At 50.3% G+C, this 10,715-nt stretch overlaps 1 protein-coding gene across 1 annotated transcript in view; it reads left to right on the top strand.

Moving 5' to 3' along the window:
* Positions 1-1,078: 1,078 nt before the first annotated feature.
* The window catches only part of THBS2 (thrombospondin 2), a 29,644-nt gene continuing 20,007 nt past the window's right edge, over positions 1,079-10,715 (top strand). The window contains exons 1-4 of the mRNA XM_045544737.1: positions 1,079-1,368; positions 4,140-4,213; positions 5,719-6,275; positions 7,807-7,891. Coding sequence (XP_045400693.1) covers positions 4,162-4,213; positions 5,719-6,275; positions 7,807-7,891 — 694 coding nt within the window. The 5' untranslated portion in view covers positions 1,079-1,368; positions 4,140-4,161. The remainder of the gene's footprint in view (positions 1,369-4,139; positions 4,214-5,718; positions 6,276-7,806; positions 7,892-10,715) is intronic.

Genomic DNA, 10,715 nt, shown 5'->3' with positions numbered 1-10,715 from the left:
AACACGTCACATACACTGAGTGTAGTCTCCTCTCTCCATATGTCACAAAATCAGTGTTGTTTACCAAGTGACACGTGAACCGTTGCCACAAGAAAAAGCATCAGTGTCCAAACCTGTCCCTGTCCCTGCCCCCCACATGTCCATGCAGAATACCCAGGGGCTGGAGGCAGCAGGGCTGCTGTCCCTCTGCCCGTGACCCCATCGAACTTGGATCTAGGCACAGGGGCGCTGGGACCCTCCAGGATGCTTCCCTGCCAAAGACCCACAGTGGCTGAAAGCTGTCTCCACACCTGTTTTGTTAATGTTCTTTAGCAAGACTGAGGGTCTGGGTACATTCGCCACCCCCCCCACACCCCGACCTGGGGACACACAGCCCCTCCCCTGTCCACCGTCCACTCTGGCTTTGACTTTGGCGCCAGGGGAGCTGGGGGGCTGCTGCCACTCCCCTCACCTCTCTGCGTCCTCATTCCGAGCCGCCCTGGCAGGAGGCCGTCCCTATGATTGAGACTTGAAGAATCTGATCGTGGCTGCTCCACGCCACTAGGAAAGTGTGTGCCACATGGCCTTGGCCAGGTAGTGGCCAACTGCAGGGATGTCCTTTAGGGGACCCCGGTGAGCAGAGGAAGTAGGTTTGGAATTAAAATCTATTCTCCTGAAGCTGCAGTACCCCTCGTCAGTCTTCTAACTGCCTGAGATGTTTCCTTTTAGATTAAATACTGTATTTTCCACAAGATAAAATTAATGCATTCAGTATAATAACCTCGTCAATACACAGACTAATCATTTATACCCACTGATTTATTTTATGTCTTACTGGTTGTCACTTACTTGGTTTAGAAAGACCAGTATCAGATTGGGTAATTTGAAACATGTTTACAGCACAAAACTTGCATTTTTTTCTCTTAAGCGAAATGGGGAGTTCTAGCCAATCTTGCTAGTTTTATTTATAGCACTTTATTTCCTGAAAGAAGACAGGAAAAGTGCGTCCCTGCCTTCCCTCTCTCCGCCTGTCTCCTTCCCGCCCCAGTCTGGCAGGGTCCGGGTGTGCGGGGGGCGGTGTCCAGCTCAGAGGGCTGGGCTTGGACCCCGGCGCCAGGTACCCGGACGAATGGTGAGATCAGAAGAAGGAATTATGTCACTGCTCCGAAGGAATGAATTAAATGAGCTTCCCGGCCAGTCTGATTGACAGCTCTCTGCAGGAGAAAGTGCATATAAAGCAGCCGGCTGCAGGGGAGCCAGCCAGGCCACGTCCGCGGGCGCCCTGCACGGAGGGGCCGGGCTTCTTTCTCCTCCGCCAGCAAACCCTCGCCCTCTCCGGACTCGCCTGCACGTTCCGGTCAGTCATCACCGCATCCTTTTACGTAGCAGGTAAGATTGTTTCTGAATTTACCAAATCATTTCATTGTACTGTAATTCTCAGAAAAAGTTCTTGATTTCTAAGAGGGGAAAGGAAAAAAGTACAACGTAGATTCCTAATTGACGGTGGGGGACTTATGTATAAACACCAACAGCAAACGTTCTTCACGTGGCATTTTTACCACTTACTGGAACAACTGAGGCAAGTGAGCTCGTTGAAGCATTTATTTTCAGGGGTCACAACGCCCCCTTCCCTGGCACTCGTGCCCCCTCAGTGACCGCTGCCGCTTCAATGCACGTCCCTGCCCGGGAACGCTGGGCAGATGCTCATGTTTTCATCTTCAGAATAAACAGCTTCCACATGAGGGTTTGCTCTTGAGGAGGGATCATGAGAGAAGACTGAGCAACGATTTCCTGAGAATGTGAAAAAGAAGCAGAGATTATAGAAACTCTGATTCTAAACATTACTAGTAGTTGAAAAAGTGTTTTTGAATGTTACGAGCAAGTGGTTTATAGTAAGCCTATGACAAGCACTAGGACAGCCAGGGAACAGCTATTTTAAAAAGTTCTGGGGGTAATTTGCATATGAAAAGCAAGCGGGAGGTTCCCATTGCCCCCACTAAAGCAGAGCGGGTTTAACGCCAACCCACGGAAGGCTGAGACGGTTCTGGGCACTCAACGTTTCACTCTTGACGGAGCAATAACTGTCTCTCAGCAAAGTTCCCTTTTCTTTTGGTCGCTCCTGTGGAAAAAGAATTTTAAAAGACCTTTAAAAATTCAAATGACAATCTGTTGCAGAACAGCGCGGGAAGTCTTTCTTTTGGAAAAATCTGACCATAAACGCAGGTATAAATGAGGGGAAACTGAGAGGTCGTTGCAGGCTCGATGGGCGTCCACGCGGCTGTGCCTCGGTTTCCTTGTCGAACGGCCCTGGTGTGACGAGGCTGTCGTGCGGAGACTCTCTATCCCTGACCCACTTATTTTCATTTTTTCTTGTCACCATCCTATGAGGTGAGACGGGCGCCTTGTGCTGGGCTGTTTGACACCTGGCAGGCTGCTGACACCTTTGTCATGCTCCTGCCCTGTTAGGGTCCCACGTCGAGTCGGGGACAGAGTAGGGTTTGATCCTGTCACAGTGGAGTTTAATTTACTGTTTAAGCCTGTGCGTATGAAGCCGGACATCAGAGCTGTGGCCTGTGCTGTCCTGTCCTTGCAGAGTGAGTGCCACCTACGGTCTGCAGGACATGCCACCTGCAGGGAGGTGGGGGACAGCCTTGCTCACACCTAGCCAGGTGGGGAGGAGGCGAGGAGGGCCCTGGGCTGTCTACCTGCTGGTCATGCCACGACCACTCTGCGGTGCTCGCTGGCCAGGGTTTGCTCGGGTAATTTTGCCCTCTCAAGAGCTCTGTGGAGAGGCCCCGATAACAGCACTGTTGTTATCGCCGTGACTGCCCTGGACAGCTGGAGTGGGGAACATTCCAGATGCACAGCGCACCCCGCGCACTGTGCTAGATCACAACCATGTGAATATTCATTTGCTTAATTCAGTTCTCATAACCACTATTTTATTTTATAGATATTTTAAACGACTATTTTCTTCATTGTACAGATGAGGAAACTGAGGCAGAGAGGTTAGATAATTTGCCTGGGGTTGCTCAGCCGAGGCCAGACAGCTCAGCATGGGTGCAGGCGCCCTGGGGCTGCCCTGCCGCCTGCTGCCTCCTGCGCCCCGAGGCTTGGCCGCGATCGGAGCTGACCCGTGTACAGCCCTGCGCAGAGCAGGCTCCGGCTTCCAGAGGGGCCTGGGGCGCTGCCAGACTTTCCTCCTCCTCTGGGGAGTGATGCTCCATTCCTGGAAGGTGACTGTGTCCAGTTTACCACATGTTTCTGGACAGGGAGCGTCCTTGCATTTCTTTAACAATGAGAAGCTAGTGAGCTTTGATATATTAGACATGAGAGGAGTGAGGGTCTCAGTATTGGCTTCGACTTAGAGCAGGATGTGGACACAGGGGTGCAAGGGGCCTCGGAGCCACAGCCCCACAGGCTCGTCGGGAGATGCAGAAGCTGCGACCCGCAGGGGTTAACATGGGCCTGGGCTTCCGTCCAGGTCTCCTGACTTCTGGTCCAGCCCCTTTGAGCCGAGCCAAGTCAGAATCCTCAAGATGGAAAAATAGGCCTAAAGGAAAACAGAGAAGCAGGGTAAAGATGATTGCTAAGTAAAACGTCCCGTTCTTTGTAAGTATGGTGCACCAAATTGTTTGTTTCTTTCATATACAGTTAATACTTATTCTACTTAATTAAGTGGTGCATAACTGTTTTTCCTCTTGGACATGTGCACAAAATGACTTCACAGATTATCCTTGCCAGGCTGGGTATTTTTATAGATTCAAGCTTCCTGGAGCTGAGTCCTGGCGACGCTTCTTAACAGAACTGCTCTGGGTGACCACAGCCCTTCCTGTCCTGCACTTGCTCGTCTGCAGAACGGGCACAGTAGCAGCGGCACTTTCCTCCGGAGTCATTGTGAGGGTCAAATACTATGACTATTTAGAACATGATTAGCACAGTGCTGTCAGTGTATACCAGTCCGATACATATTAGCTATAGTTGGAAGAGTCCTGTTTGGAAAGCAAATTTCTTATCTCGCTTTAGCTTCCCATGAATCCATTTATTGCTAACTTTTACAAGCAAATTGTTTTTACCCAGTCACATGAATAAACATTCCAGGCAAGGATCAGAGTTGCAGCTGAGTGTTTGTAACTGACATGGGTTTCATTTATTCCCAGGGGTCAAACTACAGGAGGCAGGATGCTTTGGGGGCTGGTGCTGATGGCTCTGTGGGCGTGGCCCGGCGCTAAAGGTGAGTGTCAACAAAGCCGCGGGTGCCCTGGGCTCGCGGAAGGTGGCTTAGCCACAGATGAGAGACAGTGTAATAAAATGTGTGGTTGGAGAACCTAATCTGCTCGAACCTTCTCAACTCCTTTGTAAATAAAATATTTGCTTACGTTTGAATCAATATGACAGGAAATAATTTATCTTTGGGTAATTCAGGCCTTGGAGAACAGTACCCACCCACTTAGAGATGTGACATTTGCTGTTGAAAGTTTAGCTTTCTCTCCCCTATATATTTACAGCACTGCATGCATTTTGTGTTTTATAAATTCCTTCCCCCCTTTCTTTCTACTTAAAACACATGTCATAAATGTTGCCCATGTGTTTATCTTCCTACAGTGTGATTTTAACAGCTGCATAGTATTCCATCACAGGCCGTAACGTGTTCAGACCAGTTCCTGTGAGATTGGTACTCTGTTTTCACTGGTATAGATGAGGATGCAGGGATATTGCTGTGGTTAAGCCTTTGCTAGCATTTGTGATCACAACTTGAATAAAGATGGAATTGCTGAGTCAGAGGTTTAATTCTCTTTATTGTTGCCAAACAGCTCCACTGAGAGTGGTGCGATTCACACTTCCATCAGCCACACTTTATTATAATATTTTTTTTCTTTTTTATTTCAGCATATTATGGGGGTACAAATGTCTAGGCTACATACATTGCCCTTGCCCCACCCAAGTCATTTTAATTTGCCAAGTATTGGATGGCAAGTACGCTTTGATTAAACTTTCTGGTCAGTATATTGTTTAGAGTTATTTAAACTGTTATAATTTTGGTGAAGTACGATAACTTCTCTTGCCAATAGTTTATACGGTGACTTAAAACCATTCATTTACAGACTCGAGACCAGTCCTTGTCTGGGAGCCTCTCCCACAGCATGAACATGAGGTGGAAAACACATTTTTACAAAAGAACAAGATACTAATGTAATTTTTTGAAGACAGGTGATTGCAATAAGAAAGCAATGTAAAATTCAGTTGCCTTCTGGAACTCCATCAATAGCAAGGCTAAAGGTCCATTTCTTTTCTAGTTCCCCCCCCCCCCCCCCCCATTTTTTTTCCTGATCACTCAAACGGCAGAGAGAGGAGAGAGAGGTTGCACTCAGCTCCATGTCGGGGATGGAAGAGCTGGGGAGAGCGGCCTCCAGTCACGACCTGGCGCTTGTGCCAGAACGTGCGTCCTTGCACGGCCGCCCCACGGGGAGGGCTCCTGGGGCGGTGGGAGCCGCCTGCGCCCCGCGCTGAGGATGCCTCCTGGCCCCGGCTCCGGGCCGGGGGCGCACACGGTGAAGGCGCTCCTGGGCGCCGGGAACAGGAGGCCTCGCACCCTTGGCGAAGGGGAGCGGGTGGCCTCGCACCCTTGGCGAAGGGGAGCGGGTGGCCTCGCACCCAAGCGGCGCTGCGCTCTTGCGGCGCAGGGAGAGACGGGGACCCACGGCGCGGACCCGCGTCTAACCCGCTGTTGTCGCTCAGCCGCCGGCCAGGACGAGGATGGCACCTTCGACCTGCTCAGCCTCAGCAACATCAACCGCAAGACCATCGGCGCCAAGCAGTTCCGCGGCCCCGACCCCGCCGCGCCCGCCTACCGCTTCGTGCGCTTCGACCACCTGCCGCCCGTGGGCGCGGACGCGCTGCGCAGGATCGCGGCGCTGTCGCGGCGGCGCGACGGCTTCTTCCTCTCGGCGCAGCTCCGGCAGGACCGCAAGACCCGCGGCACGCTGCTGGCGCTGCTCGGCCCCGGCGAGGCCCAGCGGCAGTTCGAGATCGTCTCCAACGGCCCGGCCGACACCCTGGACCTCACCTACTGGGCCGACGGCGCCCGGCACGTGCTGTCCCTGGAGGACGTGGGCCTCGCCGACTCCCGCTGGAAGAACGTCACGGTGCAGGTGGCCGGCGAGACCTACAGCCTGTACGTGGGCTGCGACCTCATCGACAGCTTCACCCTGGACGAGCCCTTCTACGAGCACCTAGAGCCCGAGCGGAGCAGGATGTACGTGGCCAAGGGCGCTGCCCGCGACAGCCACTTCAGGGTACGTACGTGGCGCGGGACGCGGTGCTGCACGGGGGTCTGGGTCTGCGCGGGGAGGCATGTTACATACTCACACACACACGTCTGCACACACACAGCCCCCACACAGGTACACCAGCCCCCATACACACTAAAACACACACAGCCCCCACACAGATACACCAGACCACACGCACACTCACACACACACGTCTGCACACACACAGCCCCCACACAGGTACAGCAGGCCACACGCACACTCACACATACACGTGCCCACTTATGCATGCATTCACATGCATGCACACACAGCACACCACACACCTACCCATGTGCACACATGCACACACGCCCCCATAAAGGTACATGCACCAAACCACACATGCACACTTGTGCATACACTTGCACAGATGCACACACACAATTCACTCATACACATGCATACACATATCCACCACACATGTGTACAAGTACATGCATACACACACTGGCACACATGCACACAGATACATACATACAGATGCACTGTCACACACACTTTTGCACATACAGTGACATTTTCACATGCACATACTACGCACCACACACAACACATGCACACTTTTCTAAGCTGTGAATAAGCAGAGAAAGTTCTCACAGGTGTGCTCTCCCACCTGCCCTGCCTGTCATCAACCGAGATGGAGGCCTGGTTTGGCGGTCGAGGCATCAACCCCACTCACGTTTCTGGCAACCCCAGATTCATTTTATCGTAGCTGTGACCACTCCTAAACTCGTTGAGTAGTGAGGTGACGGGAGACCAGATTACCGCAGCCCCTTCCTGAGGAAAGCGCTATCCATTTATGAGGGAAGAGTTTCATGTCCGTCCTAGGTAAAATACGCTGGGAACAAAATCTTTCTAAAAACACAAGCATTTAGAATCTACAGTGGTGCGTTGCCCCTTTCCAGACGTGTGCATATTCTTGGAAATGAACACGTTTAAACTCGGTCACTTGAGCAATAGGCGCAGAGACACATAGCTTGTTATTGGACTCATCGCTAGTGGGTGCAGGGAGCCCCGCGGGGTATGTGACTGGCCCGGCCCACGTAGAGTGGCTGACCCCTCAGGAGGTGGAGGGCAGCCTTCTGGACCCTGTGTCCTCGTCTTGGATGGCACCGGCGGATAGTTCTGAGCCTTTTAGCCAAATGCAAGAGCGTCGGTGGCCATGAGTGCTCTGCAAACTGTTAAATGGGAACAGCCCTGTGTCCCCGTGAGCACGTTCAGAAGGCAAAACTGGCCGCTTCCTCCTCGGGCTGTCCTTCTGCAGGGAACTCTGTCTTCTGCTAGTTGGTAAATTTTTTATGTTAAACTCCCATTTCTTCTGTCATGCATGAAAATAAATTTCAAAAGTAACATATACAGAAAAACAGGTTATAAAGAGGTTTCAAACCTGCCACACAGAAGAAAATATTCTATTTGAAGATTCCATCTTGTATTTTTCAAATGTCATTTATCTTGGCATCAGATATTGGATATTTGCCTGTTGCTCTAGTTTTCTTCTTGTATATATTCACAGGGTTTGCTTCAGAATGTCCACTTAGTTTTTGAAAATTCTGTGGAAGATGTTCTGAGCAAGAAAGGTTGTCAGCAAGGCCAGGGAGGTAGGTGTGCTTTGGACAATGCGTTTCGTGTTTTACTTCCTGTCTTAGGGTTTCTTTTTGGCTTGGGGGGGGTGGTGTGTGTGTGTGCTGGTGAGGATATAAGTAAAAACATCTGAATAAAGTACCATTATTGTCTATGACGTGTCTATCAACCTAGACATGTTGAAATGTGAAAATGATAAATTTCTTGAAGGATTAATTTTGACTACATTTTAATAATCCAAAAAATTTCATTACACAAGCCAAAAATAAATAGCTGGCACTTTAACATGATTTTAAATATAGGCGAGTTTTTCAGTATATTAATTTCAGCACAAGAAAGCATCGTAGGTATTTGTCAAACTTGATTTATAGACGTTTTCTTGTACTATTCAGAGTTGTTGATTTCATCATGCTATGAAAATCTATACTACTTAAACTATTGATGGATAATCTCACATTGTCTGCTGGTTACATGTGAATTATATTTCCAACCATACTTGGCTAGCATTTAGTTTCCGAAGGTCACTGTGCCAGGCCCTTACAATGCAGTATGTCAGTTAATCTTCAGGATAACTTAGAGATGGGCACTTTCATCTTCACTTTACAAAGACAGAAACTGAGGCCCGGGGAGGTGGTGCGAGGGCCCAGTTTGCACCCTGCGAGCCGTGAGCGGCTCCTCCCCTGGGTCTCCGGTGTCCCACACAGCCCAGCGTGTGTCTCTTTTCATGAAGGCCACTTCATTTCAATTCAAAATTATGACAACGACAAACTTCTTTTATGGGTCAACATGCAGGATGTGCAGGATTTGGTGTCTTTGATGCAGAAGTACTATGAGATCCAGCAGGGAGCTTCAGAAGCGTCACTGTGCATGTCCCAGTCACTGTGCACATCCCGCGTCAGTCACAGGGAGCCTCTGGGTCACCGTGCGCACCCGTGAGCTGCCCGAGTGTCTCCCAGTGCCACCAGGCTCCGCCCCGGCTGTAGCTCAGGACCAAATCTCATCCCTGTCTTCCACTTGCTGCTGAAATGCCACCTAACAGTCCCTTAGCATCAAGTCCCTGCCTTTTAGGGGTGGGCCACAGTCACTAAAAAAGCAAAGCGTTCTGAAGAGGTGGGACGGCCGTGTGACGTCAGAAACTGAGCCCATGGGGACAGCATGGAGAGGAAGGGGTGTGGGGGTGCCCCAGTGCGAGGAGGACCTGATTTTATTTAGATCACAAAGCTGCGCATCAATCCTAGAGTCCGCTCTGCCAGGTCAGCAGTTAAAACCTCGTGATGGAGAAGAGGGAAGGGACACATTTTGTTATCCATGAAAGGGGACCGGAAGTTCGGCTCGAATCCTAATCCCGGCTCTAACCTCCACCCTAACACTGCCTAACGGGCTGAGCTGTCCAAGGGGTGACTGGCCCACAGGGAGCCATCCTGGCTCAGGAAAGGGCTCGAATGTCTGAACAAGGCAGTTCAGTCCCAAGGTTCATGGGGTTGGTGGCAGTGGGACTTCTGAGCACACTTTGTTGTTGCAATAATTTTTAAATTTGCTATATTTTAGATACATATGCGTATGTGTGTACTTCCACTAATATATACAAATACTGCTTTTATAAAGAGAAACTATACTCTTAGCAGTGTCCCTAATCACAAATTTGTGCCATCATTAGACGCAGGTCCAGTTACACTAGACTGGGGCAGCCGACGGCCTGTTGGGTGGGCTGTCGTAACGCGTGGTGGGTGCAGCAGCCGGCCGTGGCCGACACGGGCCACAGCTCCGTAAGCAGACCTGTGGTGCATGTGTGTTTTACCAGCGCCCCATCCTAGCAAGCGCTGCTGATTTCAACGCTCATCAATGATTCCTGCAACTGCTGAGAGCAAATGTTTAAACGTTATAGGAAGCTCCTAGACCTTCTGAAAAAGCAGGTTGACACAGAAATCTGTGTTCCCTCTGGGTGTGGAGTAAGTAGGATCTGCACATTTATGTCTCTCTGGGAACATCTCATGGTCAACCGGAGTCTGCCGCTCGGAGCACTGGGGTCGCTGGGGCGCATCTGAAGGCCGTTAAATTTCCGTTGTGCTCCTGCACTGGCTACGCCGGCCTCAGAGAAACTGGGTCTCACAGGAGCAGCCGGTGCGTGAACTGGCACTTGGGAATGGCATGACCTTTGTCACTGTTTGTTAAAGACGAGAGCAACCTCGTGGAGGGCCTGGCGTTACCGCTGCACACGGAGAGTGTTGGTGGAATCCGGGACTTGCAGGATGGGGAAGGTTCCTGTCGGGTCAAACTAGACTCACGGCACGGGCAGGGGAGTAAACAAACATGTGTACCAGTTTTTGCTTAACTAGTAAAGGAATGAAAAATAAATATCCTGGGTAAGTTAAAGATTCTTTTGGAACAAATGAAAGTAAATACAGTGAGTAAAATCCACTTAGAATCCATTTATGGGAGCCCCCCCCCCATATATATATATATGCAGCTGTTAGTATGTTGATATTTATGTGGCTGCACATGGTCAGAGACATAACGGATTTGCGGGAAGCTTCTAAGCTTAGTGTGAATTGCAACACGGCTTTTAACCAAGTGAAAAAAGCTCAATAAAAGAATGCCTGGCAGAATTGTGAGATTTACAAGTAATAATTCAGCAGCAATGGAATGTCTGAGAAAAAAAATACAGCATTTAAAATATGTGATAGGCCAGGCACAGTGGCTCACGCCTGTAATCCTAGCTCTCTGGGAGGCCAAGGTGGGAGGATCGTTTGAGCTCAGGAGTTCGGGACCAGCCTGAGCAAGAGCGAGACCCCCGTCTCTACTAAAATAGAAAAAAGTAGTGGGGCGTGGTGGCGCATGCCT

This window comes from Lemur catta, chromosome 2, assembly GCF_020740605.2.
Source record: "Lemur catta isolate mLemCat1 chromosome 2, mLemCat1.pri, whole genome shotgun sequence".
In the NCBI taxonomy this organism is placed as follows: Eukaryota; Metazoa; Chordata; class Mammalia; order Primates; family Lemuridae; genus Lemur; species Lemur catta.
The sequence above is the reverse complement of the archived record's forward strand: the minus strand, read 5'-3'. Positions and strand labels throughout refer to the sequence as shown.